This window comes from Lissotriton vulgaris, chromosome 2_2 (assembly GCF_964263255.1).
Source record: "Lissotriton vulgaris chromosome 2_2, aLisVul1.2, whole genome shotgun sequence".
Classification (NCBI taxonomy): Eukaryota; Metazoa; Chordata; class Amphibia; order Caudata; family Salamandridae; genus Lissotriton; species Lissotriton vulgaris.
Genome location: NC_141688.1, coordinates 100444881 through 100466697, shown reverse-complemented (window position 1 = coordinate 100466697; position 21817 = coordinate 100444881). Strand labels below are relative to the sequence as shown.

General features: G+C 46.7%; 1 protein-coding gene across 1 annotated transcript in view; it reads left to right on the top strand.

Annotated features, from left to right (window-relative positions):
- ALDH1A2 (aldehyde dehydrogenase 1 family member A2) overlaps positions 1–21817 on the top strand; it is a 235675-nt gene that overhangs the window by 185378 nt on the left and 28480 nt on the right. Inside the window, exon 8 of the mRNA XM_086959367.1 lies at positions 21453–21555. Coding sequence (XP_086815493.1) covers positions 21453–21555 — 103 coding nt within the window. The remainder of the gene's footprint in view (positions 1–21452; positions 21556–21817) is intronic.

Here is a 21817-nt window from a genome sequence, read left to right as displayed (position 1 = left end):
GAAGTGCATTTATAAAGTGACTAATCGACAAGGTGGGTATAAGAGATTGTAGGGATTGTCAGCTGGGTTCTGGTAGATAACTGTAGGTAAATGTCTTCCCCCTCCTATTTTTTTTTGCTTTCATGATAACTGTCTATATTTTGTTTGGAACATGATTTTCTTTCTACAAACCTCGATCTCATCATTAGTCAACAAGATACCAGCGAGAACATCAAAGACGCACCAGGAGAAGCCCAATTGATTCATGCCAAACAAATGCTGACAGCCAACAGCTGCACGAGCAGCGACTCCCAGGCCGCCAGCAGGGCGAGTCTTTCATTCCCGAAGTGAGATTAATGTCATGTTGTATGATACAGACAGCGCTGTCCACCTACTGAGAGTGACATGTGTCTGCTCTCCTGGACCCTGCGAGAGTCTTCAACTTGTTCTTCGGATGTTGTGGTGGGACCAACTGTTGTACCCCTGTGGTTTGGAAAACCATTTTGTCTTTATCCTTAGTGGTATAAGGGACTCATAGAAAGATTCTGAGTAGGTTTTCAAAGCACTAAGTCACTCTTTACTAGTGGCCCGACCTATGAGCGATAATTGAGGTGCACAATAAAATACAGGTGTGATAATTATAGCCTATTACAAGTTCAGCCTGCACAATGAGGCATAGCATGCACATATTTGGTACTTACTGCACCAAAATCTGCCTCGCCGAATATTTTCTGGCATGTTCCCCCAGTAAATTTAAGGACCTGCCGACATTTACCCTGGGGATGCAGATTTTATTTTAGCAAGCATTTACCAGGTGTGATAAAATAGCAGAACTCCTAATTCTGATATTTGCAGTAACAGGAGTTACCGCACATATTGGAATTATATGGGCCATTCGTAATGCTGGTCTAAGTGACATCAGGCTAAATACGCGTGTTTGGTGGATGGCTGGACATCTTTCGCTCTATAATGTTAACAGGAATAGAGCCCTCTGGATTAATACAAATATTACATTATGATAATAATACCACTATTTTCATTAGTATTTTTAAGCATAAACTATTTTCACTTACTTTTTCTTTCAATAGTACAACATATATATCTCCCACGGGACTTATAAGTAGTAAAACAAAGGTAACCACATATTAGCTATTGCAGACCTATTTATCAAATTCATAACAAATTAACATGTAAACACATTGAATCCAGTCTAATGCTACAATTCTATGAGTCCCTTAATTGCAAGTATTTAACTGGTCCTTATTTTTTGGGGTGCAAAGCATATTCCCACTTATCTTTCAACCCCAACATTGCGAAAAATCCTCGCATCAACGTACTTTCTCCCAGTCCAAGTGTAAAAAGCGAAGATTTCTTTAGAGATATTCTGAGGTTCCATACTCACCTCTCAAGATATAGTTGACTCGATGTTGCTATCATTCTCCAAAACACACACACACACATATATATGTAAGGATGTGTGGGGATATATACATACATCTAAAATATATATAAATATATATATGCACATACATCTATCTTAGGTTATGTACAGTATATTTAATATTTACATGTGTATATATTCATATTGTTACATAATTGACTAAGTTAATTGAAAAAGGTAACTTATTCTGAGGACCTTGCTGGTCCTCGTGACTGGCTCCCAATGGGAGTTGGTTGCCTAACGTGACTCTAATTGACTGCAGTACACTAGCCCAACTTTTGGGTGAAAACGTTTCTAAGCATCACATTCTCTCAATTTGCCAATTCTTGTTTGCGGTTGAGTGAAATGCTTTGATGTGTTATGCCTTGTAAATTCTATATCTCTGGAACTGGTGGATCTTTTTCATTGTAGTGTTCAAAATACATAAAATGCAGTCTTATTTTATTAAATTAATGTTGTTAATTGTTTGGCGCTGTTTAAATGCATTACACTCGTTCCTTGCTGTTCAGAGCCACAGCTACCCAGGGTTGAGCTAAAGTTTTGGTAGACAAAATCTACTAGTCTTAAAGAGTTGGTAAGAGTATTACACGGTTTTATCGCACACCACCACCATATAATATGCCCTATTTGCTAACATTACTTCTCTATTGCTCATGACACTCCTGCGAAGACCTCATATAATGCACCTTGGTGGTTTAGGAGGACCTCTTGTAGGTTACTTCTTTATTGTTCAGGACACTCCTGAGGTAGCCTCCATACAGTGCCCTTGATGGTTTACAGAACTTCTGTTTTCACTGAGTGAACTTCTTACACAACAATCAACCCAACTGATGTACGGCTGTGGTGGTTTCTTTGTATGGAACTTCTAAGAGGGTAAGTACCCGCACGCAGTAAGTACTATGCCTATTCTCACACTCTCTGCAATACCCATACCTATGCGCAGCAACACATAGCACGCTCTGCATCCACCACGTCAACAAACCTTGCACATCTTATCAATATGTTCCATCCAAGCCAAACTACAAATGTTCAGCCTTGCGCTCAGACTACCTCACCAGCGATCTGAAGCACTATAGAAATAATACAACCATACCACTTTAGTACTGGCAAGAGGTATGCGAATTGCTACATCAATACCAATACAATGCGGTAATGTAATGCAACATAAGAAAGGTGTCTCTACCTTCTATTACAACTCAATGGATGCACACTGTTTTTTGTTTAAAAGGCCTTGAGGTCCAACTAGTGCAGAGTTCACAATGTAATCAAAGGTGTGCATTAAACAAGGAGTGGGTTCGCTGGCATACTCCGGCACACAGTCGCATACCACGGCCCACTCCTCTGCTTTACTCCCCACCCTCCCAGAAGGGAATGGCGTTTTCGAGAGCAGATTTGACCATGCGAGTCTGAAGCCCCTCTCCTGACTCCAGGCGCCCCCTGAGCCTGTGTTTGTCCCCTTTTAGTGTGACAAATAGCTTCCTTTGAAATCCACCAAATTACTTTTAGCAAGGGCCGCAGCGGGCAGCGGAGAGGGTTAAGGCGCTTTGCGGCCCATCCCGGGATACCGCTGATATCAATCTTGCAGACTGCTCAGCGCAGGGAAGGGAGTGGGGCTCCGGCTGCCAACATTCCTGCAGATTAGACCGCGCAGCGCCATTATCTGTGGGGGAGCCTCGCTCCTAATGCTCCCCAGCTTGTCTCGGCCGCCTGCTCCGGAGCCCTGCACACAGCTGGGAGACACCATAGGAAGCATAAACAGAGATGCTGCAGGGAAAGGGGCCCTGCCAATAGCACGGCTTCCCTCGCGCATCTTCCTCTGGCCCCGCGCGCTGAGGACACTGGTGGTAAAACCATTACAGTGTCTGCGGAGGGGGGGATGCGCGGGGCCTTCCGGAGGGAAGGAGGCCGGGGCAGGACAGCTGCGCGCTGTCTGCGGCAGTGAGAGAGGAGCTCTCTCCTCCCCCTGGCGCAGCCTGGCACCGACCAGCTCCAGCGCCCTGCAGGAATGCCCATGCCCCCACCTGCGGCGTGCACGGCGCGGGAGGCGCGGGCCCGCGAGAGGAGGCAGCAGGAGAGCCGAGATGATTCAAAGGCACGCCCTCCACTAACAATGTATTTTTTTATTTAATGCATTTTTATAAAGCGCGTATTGTATCTGGAACTGTCTCGGGTGTCTTTAGTGACCGTCACTACTGCTGTTTTCCGCACCTTTAGACAATGCATTTCACAGCTCTCCAGGCAACATGCGGCAACACAGGCCTCTAGTGCCTAGTGAGAAGAATGTGTCTCACCTTGGGAATGCATTTCAGACGCAGGCCTCCAGTGCCTAGTGAGAAGCCTGGCCCACAGCTTGGGAATGCATGGCAGACACAGGGCTCTAGTGCCTAGTGGGAAGCCTGGCCCTCACCTTTGGGATGCATTGCAGACACAGGCCTCTAGTGCCTAGTGAGAAGCCTGGCCCTCAGCTTGGAGATGCATTGCAGACACAGGCCTCTAGTGCCTCGTGAGAAGAATGTGTCTCACCTTGGGAATGCATTTCAGACGCAGGCCTCCAGTGCCTAGTGAGAAGCCTGGCCCTCACCTTTGGGATGCATTGCAGACACAGGCCTCTAGTGCCTAGTGAGAAGCCTGGCCCACAGCTTGGGAATGCATGGCAGACACAGGGCTCTAGTGCCTAGTGAGAAGCCTGGCCCTCACCTTTGGGATGCATTGCAGACACAGGCCTCTAGTGCCTAGTGAGAAGCCTGGCCCTCAGCTTGGAGATACATTGCAGACACAGGCCTCTAGTGCCTCGTGAGAAGCCTGGCCCTCACCTTGGGAATGCATTTCAGACACAGGCCTCCAGTGCCTAGCGAGAAGCCGAGCCCACAGCTTGGAAAATGCATGGCAGACACAGGCCTCTAGTGCCTAGTGAGAAGCCTGGCCTTCAGCTTGGGAATGCATTCCAGGCATAGGCCTCCAGTGCCAATTAAGAAGGCTGGCCCCCATATACGGAATGCATTGCAGACACAGGCCTCCAGTGCCTAGTGAGAAGGCTGGCCCCCATCTACGGAATGCATTCCAGAAACAGGCCTCTTGCGCCTAATAAGAAACCTGACCCTCAGCTTGGAAATGCATTTCAGACACAGGCCTCTAGCGCCTGGTGAGAACCCTGACCTTCACCTTGGGAATGTATTTCAGACACAAGCTTCTAGTGTCTAGTGAGAAGCCTGGCCCTCAGCTTGGGAATGGCCTCTAGTGCCTAGTGAGAAACCTGGCCCCTCAGCTTGGGAGTGCATTGCAGGCACAGGCCTCTAGTGCCTAGTAAGTATGCTTGGGAATGCATTGCAGACACAGGCCTCTAGTGCCTAGTGAGAAGCGTGGCCCTCAGCTTGGGAATGCATTGCAGACACAGGCCTCTAGTGCCTAGTAAGAAGAATGTGTCTCACCTTGGGAATGCATTGCAGACACAGGTCTCTAGTGCCTAGTGAGAAGCCTGGCCTTCAGCTTGGGAATGCATTCCAGGCATAGGCCTCCAGTGCCTAGTGAGAAGCCTGGCCCCCATCTACTGAATGCATTGCAGACACAGGCCTCTAGTGCCTAGTGAGAAGCCTGGCCCTCAGCTTGGAAATGCATTTCAGACACAGGCCTCTAGCGCCTGGTGAGAAGCCTGACCTTCACCTTGGGAATGTATTTCAGACACAGGCTCCTAGTGCCTAGTGAGAAGCCTGGCCCACAGCTTGGGAATGGCCTCTAGAGCCTAGTGAGAAACCTGGCCCCTCAGCTTGGGAGTGCATTGCAGGCACAGGCCTCTAGTGCCTAGTAAGTATGCTTGGGAATGCATTGCAGACACAGGCCTCTAGTGTCTAGTGAGTAGACTGGCCCTCAGCTTGGGAGTGCATTGCAGACACAGGCCTCTAGTGCCTAGTGCGAAGCGTGGTCCTCTGCTTGGAAATGCATGGCAGACACAGGCCTCTAGTGCCTAGTGAGTAGACTGGCCCTCAGCTTGGGTGTTCATTGCAGACACAGGCCTCTAGTGCCTAGTGAGTAGACTGGCCCTCAGCTTGGGTGTTCATTGCAGACACAGGCCTCTAGTGCCTAGTGCGAAGCGTGGCCCTCTGCTTGGAAATGCATGGCAGACACAGGCCTCTAGTGCCTAGTGAGAAGCCTGGCCTTCACCTTTGGGATGCATTGCAGACACAGGCCTCTAGTGCCTAGTGAGAAGCCTGGCCCTCACCTTTGGGATGCATTGCAGACACTGGCCTCTAGTGCCTAGTGCGAAGCGTGGCCCTCTGCTTGGAATTGCATGGCAGACACAGGCCTCTAGTGCCTAGTGAGAAACCTGGCACTCAGCTTGGAGATGCATTGCAGACACAGGCCTCTAGTGCCTAGTGAGAAGCCTGGCCCTCACCTTTGGGATGCATTGCAGACACAGGCCTCTAGTGCCTAGTGAGAAACCTGGCACTCAGCTTGGAGATGCATTGCAGACACAGGCCTCTAGTGCCTAGTAAGAAGCCCGGCCCTCACCTTTGGGATGCATTGCAGACACAGGCCTCTAGTGCCTAGTGAGAAGCCTGGCCCTCAGCTTGGAGATGCATTGCAGACACAGGCCTCTAGTGCCTAGTAAGAAGCCCGGCCCTCACCTTTGGGATGCATTGCAGACACAGGCCTCTAGTGCCTAGTGCGAAGCGTGGCCCTCTGCTTGGAAATGCATGGCAGACACAGGCCTCTAGTGCCTAGTGAGAAGCCTGGCCCTCACCTTTGGGATGCATTGCAGACACAGGCCTCTAGTGCCTAGTGAGAAGCCTGGCCCTCAGCTTGGAGATGCATTGCAGACACAGGCCTCTAGTGCCTAGTGAGAAGCCGGCCCCTCACCTTTGGGATGCATTGCAGACACTGGCCTCTAGTGCCTAGTGCGAAGCGTAGCCCTCTGCTTGGAATTGCATGGCAGACACAGGCCTCTAGTGCCTAGTGAGAAACCTGGTACTCAGCTTGGAGATGCATTGCAGACACAGGCCTCTAGTGCCTAGTGAGAAGCCTGGCCCTCACCTTTGGGATGCATTGCAGACACAGGCCTCTAGTGCCTAGTGAGAAGCCTGGCCCTCAGCTTGGAGATGCATTGCAGACACAGGCCTCTAGTGCCTAGTAAGAAGCCCGGCCCTCACCTTTGGGATGCATTGCAGACACTGGCCTCTAGTGCCTAGTGCGAAGCGTAGCCCTCTGCTTGGAATTGCATGGCAGACACAGGCCTCTAGTGCCTAGTGAGAAACCTGGCACTCAGCTTGGAGATGCATTGCAGACACAGGCCTCTAGTGCCTAGTGAGAAGCCTGGCCCTCACCTTTGGGATGCATTGCAGACACAGGCCTCTAGTGCCTAGTGAGAAGCCTGGCCCTCAGCTTGGAGATGCATTGCAGACACAGGCCTCTAGTGCCTAGTAAGAAGCCCGGCCCTCACCTTTGGGATGCATTGCAGACACAGGCCTCTAGTGCCTAGTGAGAAGCCTGGCCCTCAGCTTGGAGATGCATTGCAGACACAGCCCTCTAGTGCCTAGTAAGAAGCCCGGCCCTCACCTTTGGGATGCATTGCAGACACAGGCCTCTAGTGCCTAGTGAGAAGCCTGGCCCTCAGCTTGGAGATGCATTGCAGACACAGGCCTCTAGTGCCTAGTGAGAAGCCTGGCCCTCAGCTTGGAGATGCATTGCAGACACAGGCCTCTAGTGCCTCGTGAGAAGCCTGGCCCTCACCTTTGGGATGCATTGCAGACACAGGCCTCTAGTGCCTAGTGAGAAACATTGCCCTCCAGTGCTTAATTTGTAAAAAATGAAGTGACGGGGCTGAAAACGTTGCCAAGGAGAATACAGCTTCCTTCTACCTCCGGTGTGCCCAACTTTCAACACCCGCACTGCCTCAGTCTCTATCCTGTAACCATGCTGTGCTGTCTGTCTCATAAAACATGCGTTTAACGTCTTTACCTACACCGTCAGATGAGTGTGAAACAAAATGTACACCAAATGAAAATGCTTTTTTGAACCTGTTAATCAGTGCGGTTTGACTGGGTTTGTTGCAGGTCTGGAGGATGCTTGAGTACAGCAGGTCATGTCACTGCTAGTGCTGCCACTATTACCCAATGCACTATCCAGGATCAAATTCACTACCAACTGAGCTTCCCTACTAGAAAATAGTACATTTTCCACATGTTACTATAACGTGCATATTTTTGTAAAACGTTTTTTAGACTTGTTTAGCAGTTACCAGTAGGTGTAAAAATGCCAACAAAATAGTTGCCTAATATTTAGTACCTTTTAGCTGCGTGTCTGAACCCCTCCTCCACCCCCAATACTCACTGACCCCTCCCTCCCTGCACTCAATAAATCAGTTCACATACTTTTTATGCACTTCGACTGCCGAGTCAGAGTTACTCGTAAATAGCTGAGCTCTGAACAGGGGCACGGCTTTGTGCATGCGGTGGCAATGTGCCTAGAAGCCCTATTGGATACATCGCAGAGGTGAGGTCATGTAGAACTCTTTGTTATTGTCGTTGACATCATCTCTAGTCTCTTGCTACTTTATTCTGTCTCCTCTGACACGCATTCCACTGGTGAGAACTGCTCTTTCAAGAACGACTTCCCAAACCCTTAGCCGTTCCCATGCACCGGTTTCTGTCTCACAGAACATTTTCGCAAATAGTAACATTTTTCAGTAATTTGAAACGCTCTCATACAAGAAAAATCCGGTACGTTTTCACGGGAAATTCTGCATATTCATTGGGCAACACCACAAAAAAATACTTGCAGAGAAGACACAACGCGGACTGGCGAGTGTCGTTCTTGCTGTGACGAAAAAATAAATGAAACTAAAAAAACAAGTCACTAGGAAATGATTCAGTGCCAGCCTCGTATTGCACCAGACGGACGAGCACAGCAAGGAAGCCAGGGACCTCTCCTCTGTGCACGGCACAGTACACAGGAACATTCATTCTCCGCACTTGAGAAGCATGACGTGTCTGAACCCCTGCTGCATCAAGGGTTACCATCCTACCCTAAAAGCAGCCCACGCCCCTAGCCCACTGAGGACTTTACATCTGGCCTGTACCGCCAGTCAATTTTGAAGCACAATGATGTTTAAAAAGGTTTGTGCATATTTTTCACATAAAATATTACCTATAGCAGGAAACACATTTACATTTCACAACTATTTTCATTTGTATATTAGGCATACCATAAACGGTATTGCATTTTACATGCATGACATAAAAGTGACGTTTTTATACGTCTGTTGGCTTGTTGAGCTTGAGGAAGTGACTGACTGCTCCTCAGGAGTATTTCGGTGGTATCCAACCTGCAGTGGACTAGGGAACATACTGACACTTACACACACTTCTGACCTTTCAATGTTGCGACTCACACGCAACACACGCACACAGATTTGTGGCACCTTTCAATGTTGCACCAAATTTGAATGCAAAGTGCATGTATGCACGTGTGAGAGGAGGGGGTGGCGTGAAAGTGGACACCCACCACTAAAACTAGAAAAAACTTTACTTGGGGTTTAAGAGGAGTGGATCCTACCCTTTATGTCCCTGTCACTTTCTTCCAATGTTTGAGTTTTAGATGCCTTACAAGGGACTTACAAAGGCTCAGATAAGGGAAGAAGATAGGGAGTGGGTGGGATGGTGAGCACATTCGTGGCATGCGAAGGTGGCATGCGTATCTCTGCCCTTACAGTTGACCCCTCTTTTGCATATTTTCCTTCGTTTGTGGTAAAATTGTGCTGCAAAATGAAGCGCTGCGGTAGTAATGGCGTAATCTCAGGAATTTCACATAATAAATGTAACGTGAAATTCCTGAAATGATGGGAATTATGCGGCGTAATTCAAATTTCACCCAGGCCTAATGTTCAGGCCTGCCTTGGACTCATACATCAGAGAGCTATAGGGTGTAAGTTATGGCCTCCTCAGCACTGTGGAGGTTTTACACGAAACCATGTAGTTCAGCAAGCCCCAACAAGATTCCCCTTGGAACAAGTCAAAATGTGTTAGAGCATCATCCATAAAAAAACACAAGATTCAGAGGGGTGAGAGGATAACGAACCCTTTTCGACCTCCAGCTCAATAGTTTAAATCTCACAAAAAGAAGAGGGATAATAAAGCTACGTGAAGATAGATAAGTGTGTGGGAATGCACCAACTTTGTAAAAACTTCCCTCACACACATCATAGGGCTGCTAACACACCTCCGCGTCAACCCAATGCTGGAGGTGGAGCAATAGGGAGGGGAAGACAATACAACACAAAGTGTGAAGTGTGAGATCACAGGTGAGATAATGGTGCAGAGAAAGTGATATAAAACTTGTATCAGGAAATCTTTATCGTAATTTTAATATTAGGTACCCTGTCCAGAATTAAAACAAGAACGTGGATGGTAGGTTGGCGAGCTTATAATGAGACACCAACCCCTCCACCGAAAGTGATATCCCCTTCTTCCTCTGGATTTGGAGGAGGGAGGTTTAGCACCCAGGGATTATAGCAGTGAGAGTTCTGAGGAAAGCCGGGGTATTAGTTTGGTTGGCTGAAACATGTCGACACCTATGCAGAGTGGAGGGGTTGGTGTCTCATTATAAGCTCCCCAACCTACCATCCACGTTCTTGTTTTAATTCTGGACAGGGTACCTAATATTAAAATTACGATAAGGATTCCCTGGTACCAGTTTTATATCACTTCATATCACTTTCTCTGCACCATTATCTCACCTGTGATCTCACACTTCACACTTTCTGTAGTATTGTCTTCCCCTCCCTATTGCTCCACCTCCAGCGTTGGGCTGACGCAGAGTTTTGTTAGCAGCCCTATGATGAAGCATGACACAGCTTGCTGTGTGTGAGGGCAGTTTTTACAAAGCTGGTGCATTCCCACACGCTTATCTACCTTCACGTAGCTTTATTATCCCCCTTCTTTTTGTGAGATTTAGAGCATCATCCATGCCTACGGGATGTACCACATTTTACAATTAATTGGAAGATAGAAGATAAGGGAATGTTTGTGCATATCTAGCTGTGTGTGAGTTCACTGGCTTCTAGAAATCAGCCCTAGGAGAAAATGCAGACCACACTAACCATGCAGGAGGTTGTAACAGGTCAAACGACGGTCATTTCTGCAAAAAAGTAATCATGGCAAGATATCACTTTTCTGGGTATCTATGGCCCTATTTATGATGGCTTCTCCTATAATATTGTTAACCATGTAATTGTATCGACATGTTTAGCATTGTGGAGAAAGAGAGGCTGTGGCGCAGCGGCCAGAGCTGCCGACTCGGAATGTGGGTTTAAGTCTCGGCGTCAGGGCAACATCCTGTGATTCTGGGTAAATCACTTAATCTCCCTATGCTCATGGACCGTGCCTGGATACCCTCATGGGTGGTAAACTGCGCAATATAAATCTACAAACTATCAAAACAGGCATTTACAATGCAACAGTCTCGCCTTTGCAAAAGTTAGAGCTATTGGCATTGTAAATGACAACATTTTTATTTATGTGTTCGTTTTGAAAACAGATAAATAAATGGCATTGTCATTTACAATGCCAATACCTTAATCTCTCGCAAATGTGAGACCTATTACATTTGCACCCACACACACACACACACAGCCACACACACACACAGAGCCACACACAGACACACACAGAGCCAAACACACACAGAGCCACACACACACACCGAGCCACACACACACACAGAGCCATACACACACACAGAGCCACACACACACAGAGCCACACACACACACAGAGCCACACACACACAGAGCCACACAGAAAGCTACACACACACACATACAGAGCCACACACACACACACAGCCACACACACACAGAGCCACACACATACACATAGCCACACACACACACACACACAGAGCCACACACACAAAGCCACACACAGAGTCACACACACACAGAGCCACACACACACACAGAGCCACACACACACAGAGCCAAACACACACACAGAGCCACACACACACAAACAGCCACACACACACACACAGAGCCACACACACACACACACAGAGCCACACACACACACATAGAGCCACACACACACACATAGAGCCACACACACACACACAGAGCCACACACACACAGAGCCACACAGTACAACATGGCTAAAACATTCACATTGACAAAGCCAATAGCTCTTATGTCGGTGAGGACTACTGGCTTTGCCAATGTTTTTTTTCTGCTGGGACAAGAGTTGCGCCCGTACAGCCAGAGCCAGTCAACCCCCATCAGCGTGCCAGCTCCCCGGTGACACACCCACAGCCACCCGCTGCCCAGCCAGAAAGGGCTGCCGGCCCGCCGGACATGCACCGACTCTTCTTCCTCTGCCTCGCCACCCGCCAGCACTCCCTGTGCACGGGTTTGCACGGGTTTCCTAACTGAAGCGGAATACGCGAAAACATGTTTCCAACACAGCCTGGAGCTATCAATATACTGCTCGGTCCTTGCCACTTTTCCAGGGTAGCGCTTGGGTGATGCTCAAACGGGGAAGTGAAATCCGTGTCAGAGAAAACAACGGGCTGGAGACCAGGCAGGGTCTCTGGAGTTACCGCAGCCAGGAGGGGTAGACTAGGCATGTCTGGGGCCTTTATGCCACTCTCCACGCCTGTGCAGCATACTTGCTTTCTTTCTCTTGCTCTCTCTCTCCTGCCAGGCTCACTCGCTGCCCGCCTCAGTCCTGGGCGCCCTCCCTCACGGCCAGCACTTTTTAACAGCGGTACAGGAGAGGCAACCCAGCGCTTACACGGGTGAGACTACGTCACAACACCCCATCTTCTCCTGTCTCGCGCTTCTGCCACTCGTGTTCTCCCCCATACCTTCTCCCCTACACGAAGATCCCACATTATCCCTGGCATCTCTTTATGGTTCCCCCTCACATTTTCCCTATACTCTACCATTTTCTTTCCAATGTCCTCTCTTTCTGCCCCATACCACGTCCCCTGTCCCCGTGCCCCCTCCTTCGCGTGTCCATCGCCCCAGTAATCGCTCCTGGTGTGCCCCTTTATCAACCTGCCCTGTCTCCTGGATAAAGCACATGACAGCGCCAGATGTTGAACTCTCCTCCACAGGGCTGCAGCGATGAGAGCCGCCCCAAGTTTCTCCCACTCGCAACTCTTCCCCCCATCCCCAAAGTGGTGATCGCGGATCGATAAAGGAAATGCTCACAAACTTTCAAAGTCAGAGATGATGCCCTCCAAGTGCGCGTTGACGGCCGGATCAGACATCTTTCTCACGATCTCTCGGTCCCAAGACAGAAAAAAAAGTCTCAGAGAAGCAAGAGTGCCCACACTTTGATTGCGTCCGCAAATGTTTTCTCGTTTTTTCTTCTTGTGCGCTTGTGTGTTTCCGGCTGGCTTTCTGTGCAGGGACTCGCTGTTTTGTCCTCCGCTGGACACGCTGTGGGTTCCCCCCCCACTCTAGCTGTTTCCCCTATCTATCTGGCAGAACGGGTAGAGCTGGGCAGGTGTTCGGGCCCAGGTTGTCAATGAGCCCCCCCCTTCCTGGCCTGGTGGTGTGTTGCGGGGGAACAGAGGGCCAGGGCTGTGTGTGCCCATGGGGCCACGGCTCCTGGCCATGTTTCGTGGGGGGGGGGGGCGGTCGTGGAGCAGGAGTGGCATCAGGTGACGTGCAGGTGGACTTGTGTCCGGTTGGCAATGTTGTAGGCGGCGGCCCAGGCGAGTACATCTTGAAGTGCGGGTGGCATCAACGGGGTCAACATAAATTTTGTCCTATGCCGACCCCGGGCTGCCTCTGGGGTGGCCTGTTCATCCGTGGCCACAGTGCAGTGGTAACCTTTAGTTATGTATTTACTCATCGACTTGATCACTAGTGCAGTTTCCCACTTCATTACAGAGACTGCTGGGAGGCGTGCATGAACCGTAGCGCATAACTGCAAGTCAAGCCGCTAAGACGCGATGAAGCGGGTGTTGCGGGTCCGGACTTAGGGGTAGAAGTTGTGGGCTATGGGTTGCGGCCGCCGGAGGTGTCTGGGCTCGTGGCCCAGGGGTGCTATGCCCACGGGAACTCATGGGCCCTCCTCGCCACGGCAGGAACCATGGTGCCTCGCCCCAGCAATCAGCGCAGATAGACATCGGGTGGCAGGAGCGGGGGAAGGTGCCAGGAGTGCACGCCTTTTTCCTGATCTCGCAGGACACGGACAGATGGGCATTTCTTCACGGTTGCGGAAGTGGTTGGAGTCGTGCTTTGTCCCTAGGGGAGGCCTCGGGATGTTTATCGTCACAGTTACCTACTCGGTTTTGAACGCTGTTCATTATAATAACTGTTCCGATTTTCCAAATAAAATGAACACATGAACACATAAATATTTGAACATGAGAATCTTAGGCAGTGGTATTCAGAGCAGTAATGATGTTAGGGAACTCTCCGCAGTAGTGGTTGCCATTCACAACGTGGCGATGCAGTGCATGTGACCCATCCTGTAGGTAACAGGAATGTTGCGCGTTTCTCAGTTTGTGTACCTTGTCAAGCGCAAGCGCTCGCCTGCCCAGTCCCTTTCAGACTGACTTGCTGCTGGCATAAAAGGTTCCTTATCTCCTTTTTGGGGCCATCTGGACCCATAAAGAAGATAAGAAAGCTTTTACCACATACGTAAGGCTAGGAACCCAGTCTGAAAAGGATGGGGCTTAGAAAGAAATAAGAACGTCACTTGGACCTCTTCTCCAATGGCTGGCCACCGTTTAGGAGGCCAACTAATGGAGAAAAGGGGCGGGGCTTAACCCTCGATAGTGAAGTACTTCTGAAAACATAAAATCTCACGAGCTCGACTGCGCATGTGCGCAGTACGCCACGCGAGACCTAAAAACTACAAACTACCTTTGGTAATCCTTAAAGTGCAGTGACTGTAGATCATAATATAGCGGCCCCACATACGGTCCTCGCACATTATTGTGATTATTAACATATTGTGGGCATTCTTGACAGTGATTGTTATCCATGAAATAACAGTGCCAGGTTTGTCATTATGGTGACCCCAGCATTATAGTGCCTATCCATGAAAAATCATGGCTGTCCCAAGTAAAGTGATAGTTATTCCTGACATAATGTGTGCAACAGCAGCGGAGCCAACACATCACTAACTTCCATATACTTTACGGCTTCCAATCCAGGTTCAGACCTGGGCACAGCACCAACACCACCTTCCTTCACATCGTGGATGATGCCCTCCAAGCCCTTAACCTAGGCAAAACCTGTCTCCTAATCCTCCTAGATGTATCCTCGGCTTCCGATATGGTCAACCACAAAAAACTCCTTGAACACCACAAACTCAGGATGGGACTGTATGGCCCCATTCTTGAATTGTTTAGGTCCTTCCTCCAGAACCGTTCACAGAGATTCCTCATCAATGGTACCTTGTCCGCTCCCTCTCCGATCACGGTTGGTGTCCCCCAAGGATCAACCCTGTCCCCTTCCCTCTTTAACCTTTACCTTGAACCGCTCGCAGAAGTGCTTTGCACCACCAATATCTCCTACCACATGTATGCAGACGACACCCAGATCTACATCAAAATGTCTTCTCCTGAGGACATTCTTTTCCTAAATGAGGCCTTGAAGCTGACTGTACATTGGCTCACCTCTAACCAGCTCAGACGTAACACAAGCAAAATTAATCTCCCCACCCAAAACCAATGCTGGAATGGATCAAGTCGGTCACAGCATTAAACTGCCTCCAACCATTGTGGACTCTGCTAAATCCCTTGGAATTACCCTAGGTTGCAGCTTTAATATGCGGCACCACATCAACTCGATGGCCAAAACAGCCAGATTTCACCTGAGCTATCTAAGAAACCTGAAACCTTTCCTTGACACTCCCAATCTAAAAATGGCAATCCAGGCACTACTCATATCCATTCTGGAATATGGATGCTCTACCCTCGCAGGTCTACCCAAGATCGCCCTGGCCTCATTAAAAGCCTGTCTCAACGCTGCCGCCAGACTCCTAACAGGTTCAAAGAAGTTCTACCACATCTCTCCACATCTTAAATCTCTGAATTGGCTTCCCCTCGAGGCCAGAATCCAACTTAACCTGGCTTGCATCACTCACAAGGCTTTATACTCTAATTCCCCTGCATTTCTTGCCCAGAAACTCGTGATATCCAGAGGAGCCAGAAACTACAGGTCCACCAGAGACGTCTTGCCACAACCAGCACGCTTGCGGAAAAAAAACGTACAACCGAGCCTTCTCTGGGGCCGCACCAAGAATTTGGAACTCACTCCTGCCTGCAATTAGAAGAATTCCGTCTCTGGCGTTCTTCAAAAAGGAGGCCAAATACTTCCTTCAGGTCAAATTCCTCTCCCAACTCTTGCCCTAAGTCACCTCAGTGACCTTGTTCTACCTCCTACTATGGCCCCACCATAGTTTCTCCGGATGATATCCACTGGGCACCTCTGGGCCCCCAACCTTGGATCTGAGACCGTTTGTTTCGTATAAATTATATCTACCTGTTGATCCCATATGTATACACCCTGGGATCTGAGACCTCCTATTTCTGTAAAAAGTATCTATCTATTTTATCCCTAATGTATCCACCCCTCCAAGTTCTTTTGTATATCACTTGTCTATCCTGTAAAGCGCTCTGATACCCTTGCAGGTCTAGTTCGCACTCTATAAAACACAAAAATAAATAATTGTCCCCATCCCTGATAAAGTTGTTTGTGACTCAAACATTTTGGGGCATCCTTGATATTTAGTTTACATTTTAGGATAATGCTGGTTATTCTAGGAATAACGGTGATCATGTCATCATTGTGGTCACTCTTCGCATAATCAGGCCATCCTGGATGTCTCAAAGGTTAACAATCATTCATATGGAATAGTAAGGCCTTGGTTATGGAGGGTCAATCATTAATGTGAAGGGGAAACAAATGTATGTGAGGGAGAATATTTCCATGTCTAGTAAGTACTAGATAAAAATAACATTACAATATTTACTAAAAGTAAAATCTGAAACATAGAGGAATAAAACAGTCATTTCAAGACAATAACGACAATTTTTGGTGGTGGGGAATGTTGAGTTTATTTGCCTTCAAAGAAAAGCTGATATTTATAGCAGAGTAGGTGTTTTTCCAGAAAATGGCGAGTTTGCTGTTTGAGGACAAACTTGTGTCTATATGTCAAATTGAATATCAAGATAATTCAAACCGTCTGTTAAACATATGGCTTTTTAAACCAATTTTTAGGGAAGTGGTGCTAAAAATGCAATATTTTGCCACTATGTTTTCAAAGTTTTTTGGGGGCATGCACCCAACAATTCTAGGCAGGCCCTTCAGGGTTGCTTACAATACCATGAAGGTATTACTGTACTTCATGAGTGCTGTTTAGAAGTGCTGGTATTGACCCTATGAATTCTTTTGCCAATTTATTGAAAAATTCTGATGTGAGATACTTTATTTGACCGCATTTATTTACCCTCTCTAGTAAAGAGCACCCTCCCACCCCAATTTAGGAGTACACACTCACTCATTTCGCTCGGTTGGTGTAATAAAGGATGTTCAGTCTCACCACTTTAAAAGTGTATCATTTCGCAGTGGTATGCAACTATTTTTAGTTGCAGTTTTGGCTACGGGTTTACTTTTTTTTGCACGTTAATGTACATTTTGCATGTGCTTATTCGTCTATAAATCACGTGTCATGCTTTAAACTGTGCCCATTGTTTAGAAAATTGCAATAAGGGATTGAGGGAACGCGGTAATTAGGAAAATGGTACATTTTACAATCGGAATCTGATTAGCTTCATAGCGGTCCATTATTATCGGCTGCAATAAAGCTAGGCTCGTGCAATATCTGAACCATTATTTCTTCCATTCCTGCAGAGATTGGATTTCGTATTAATTGCTTTCAAACCTGGCCATAAACAATTTTTTTTTAATGGAAACCGAGCATTTTAGCAGACAAATGGGCCAGTTTTACAAACCCAATTACATTTTTTTCGTCAAAGAAAATGACCTCTTAATAAGGAAATATCCCTTTCTGGAACATTTCCAAGAGGAAGGGATTTTCAGGCAAGGCACCAAAAGTAGACGCCCAATGTGGAAAATGCTATGTGACATTCCAATTTGAGGCACATTTCTGTGTAGGTTTCCAGGAATTTGTATAGCTCCTGATGTTCTCTTTACCCTTAACAGAAGTGGACTGGGCATGGCTGATGATAGGAGACAGACCTTAGGGCCCTACTGGGAAACCAAAAGCTGCCCTGGCAGGAATCCTCAAACCAGCCTTACTCTCTTCGATTCCTCGTGCAATGTCTCTCTTCACGTCCATCCTCTCTCTTTCTCATCTCTCTGTGGTCACTTTCTCTCTATTCCACCCCTCACCAGACACCCCCTTTTATTCCAACCTCTATTGAAGCCCACCAGTGCCTGCTGCAATTACCTAGAGCTGGAGAAAGCCCGAAGAGCGCCTCTGGACTTTCAGTCCCCAAAGGCTCTAGCCAATGCCGTTGCAATAAAAGGCTAATTGCTCGATAGTGCCTCTAGTCCGAGAACCCTGAGAGATAGGACTGCCTCATACTAAGATCTATTGGACTTTAGGCTGTCTTCATCACCACTGTTCTGTATATTTGGATTTGTGGAGACCCTTTCAATAGATGCAACACTAAATCTGTATATGTGGGACACAGTGTTTCTTCAATATACCTCACTGGACCTGCAGGAAACAATCCTGACTGGGTATACTTTTCAAGTAGATACACCTCAGAAGTATTTCGCCCTGAATTCCCCAAAATGTCAATTTTCATTGAGCTTCACCATGTATGATTAATGAAAGAAACAGTGTCACAAGTTGACTTAGCTGCAATGTGGACTCGAAATGCAAAGAAGGACCAGTGAGTGATGAACCATCTCTTGAGATCAAGATGCCCGAAGTAAGCAGAAGTGGTACAAGTTTACTCATCTACACACACGAAGGGGTGGAGAGAATCAAACAAACGCATAAATGACACTACAAAACGGAAAAAATTCATCCGTTTTTAAAAACTGCCCTCAGTCACACAACGAAGTGTGTGACATACTTCATCATCGGGTCTGCTAACAAAACGCTCTGGGGTAGCCACACTCAGGACGGAGCATAAGGGAAGGGGAAAAAAACAAAAAACAACAAGACACAATACAAGAAACAAACACAACATAAATAGTGATTGATCAGTAAGTGTCACCCTGTGTCAGCGCGGCGCCATGGGAGCAGGCAGTGTGGTGAGGTCGTCCTGACCGAACAGTTGTGTTCTTGGTAGGCCTCCCTGCCGGGCGTCTTGTCGAGCTTATAATTATAATAGACTCGTATTTGTTTTCCGGGCTGTTGGGAATCTCCACACGTGATGATAGATTGGAAACCGCTTTTGTGATCAGTTTATTTTGGCACCTGGACCGAATTGCGGTTGGGCCAGAAACACAACTAGGAAACGACATACGTCCTGAAGAAGACCGGGGTGACCTTTTGAGGCGCAGTAAGTCGGTCGAAACATGTTGGCGACACAAGCAGCACCAGGAGGGGTGTTTTGAGAACTTAAATCTTCTTTATCAAACACTACCCATCCTTTTTCTCTTTTAATCCTGGTTACGGAACCCACTAATAAAGGCTTGAAGGGTATCCTCAAACCAGATTTAGAGCACTTTTTCCATTACCTGCACTTCGTCGAATCACTAGTCCTAGTCACAGGGTGACACTCACTGATCAATCACTATTTATGTTGTGTTTGTTTCTTGTATTGTGTCTTGTGGTTTTTTGTTTTTTTCCCCTTCCCTTATGCTCCGTCCTGAGTGTGGCTACACCAGGGCGTTTTGTACGCAGACCCGATGATGAAGCATGTCACACACTTCGGTGTGCGAGTGAGGGCAGTTTTTCAAAACTGATGAATTTTTTTTGTTTTGTAGTGTCATTTATGTGTTTGTTTGATTCTCTCCACCCCTTCTTGTGTGTAGATGTAGTTTAGGGGGTTTGAGTGGCGGAGTTGTATATTGAGTTGACCCTCTCCCCTTTCTTGTGTATGGTGACAAGTTTACTCATCCCTTTGGGCCTCTTTCCTTATGCAAATCCTCGATTTTTGTTCACATGCTGCTATTAGAGTCCCACACTGGAAAGACCACATCACACCCATGGCCCTCAATGTTCAACTGAGGAAATTCCACCATTGATGTAGATATATCTGCATTCACAAATGCAGTGGTGCATTTTCACCAGTCCTAATTATAGAAATAAGCGATTGTTTGTGCTTTCCAGAGTTTTGCAAAGTGCTCTGAAAATCATGTCTTTTTTTTTTAAATATCGAAACACGGCTAAATATGTGTGAAGAAAGTTTGCTTCCAGATACAAACTTTGTAGAAAAAAACTCTGTTGTTATTGTATTGCTCATTTATTGTTCAATGCTGAAAACATTTTTCAAAGATGCACATGCAAAAGTCATCATGTAGTAATCAGGCCTGGAAACCTGCGGCAGTCACAGATTTCAAGGAGTATTCTTTAAAATTGCTTTTGAGCTAACAGTTTTCCATCTTCCGCACTGTACATAAGGTATAATTGTGCATGTGGCAGTGCCTTTACTTGTGCAGTGCACCTTTTCTCCCTGGAAAATAAATGTTGTCATTTAGAAATCCCTTTTCCTTCACATCCACCAATTAATGGAGACTTTTCAGCCATTTCCAATTTACAAAAGGATTTACTACTGTCTTTGACAGCTGTAAATCTGCGACTGTGTGCAGGGTATGAGTGTTCAGGGCCATTTCTGTACGTTTTACAAGTGCATGAAATTAATTACACCAATGTAGAGTAATATTATGCATGCCTAAATCTCTTCACTAGTGCACATTCAAATTAAATGAATGCCAGTTTTGAATTTACAAGGGTAAAACAAGACACTTAAGTGCCCTATTAACAAAATTATGTTTGGCCATACCCATATGTTTAAACTGAAAATACCCCATTTACGCATGCCCTGGAAAGGATTTTGATCTTGCATAAGTGGATTTAGTACTGCAGATTTCTCACCCCCAAGTGTACAGAATTTCACAGTAGCAAATCCTTCTCCAGGAGTTGGAAGGGGATCCTATGAGGCGTGGTTTTCTTGTAATTTTTGTTAAATTTCACAAATGGGTTAATTTGTGAACATTCACAAATTCCAATACGACCCCTTCCCACCTTGGAAATGGTGGAAAGTTACTCCAGCATAGGATTGGAGATGTGTGCTACTGGATATACACACCAGTAATATTGTGGTACAAGAATATCGAGGACAGAATATCATGAGACAAATTATTGAAAGGTAAGTGCATTTAGAGAAGTATAGATTTACTATTCTTAACTCGACATGTGCGTACCTTGAAGATGTATGTGCCGCTTGGGTACATATATGTGGAGTTAAGTATAGAAAATACATTTTTACCTGTTGATATTTTATTTTCAAAATTCTGTCCTCGATATTGTGTCCCATTGATATTGTAGTTTAAATATTCATGGTGCACACAGTTAGAGTAACTCCCTTTCCCTTCCAGGGATAGGAGGGTTGAGGAAGAGCTTCCCCACATGGGAAAATATTTCGCCGCGAGAAAAGGGGAAAAACAAAAGTGTATTTTCACGGGGCAAGAGTCTCTCTATGAGGAAAATCTATGCTACCTACATTGACACACAGGGGAACGGGAGCTCAGAGGAGATAACACAATATGACATGACATTTACATGCTTGTGAATGTACCCAATATGAGGATATACGTTCAGGTAGAGATATTAATCTCTGGGTGTACTTTTAGTTTTTTTTAGTAAATCGGGTCCTGAGTGAGTAGGTATTTCAGAACAGTTCACCTTGTTTACTATTCTGAAAAGGGATTGCATGATTCTCTTGCACCCTCTTCCTCAAAACTTTTGCCAGAAAGAGTATTAGTTATTGCATTATATTGCAGCATAACTTTATGAGCTGGTTCTTGTCTGCTGGTACTGGTGGCTGGGGTTTGCCTCTGCTTTCTGTGTAACACATTTCTCCATTTCCTTCCAGGTTGGAAAGATGATCCAAGAAGCATCTGGAAAGAGTAATTTGAAGAGAGTAACCCTGGAGCTGGGAGGAAAAAGCCCCAACATTATTTTTGCAGATGCAGATTGTAAGTAAGGCTTGCTGTTACACGTCGCCCTTAAAACAACACTGTGGTGCAGACCCCTTTACTAAATTCTCTGCCAGGAAAATAGATCAAGGCCACTTTTTTAATCAAGTTTGTTTTGGATAAACAGAAAATGCATTATTCAGGGTTAGGAAGCCAGATCCAGCTGTACATTATATGAATTTGAAAGGACTACAGATACAAATTCTTCTGTTACGTATTCCATGCTGAGTGGATTAATCGGAAAATATGCAGGAAGGGCACA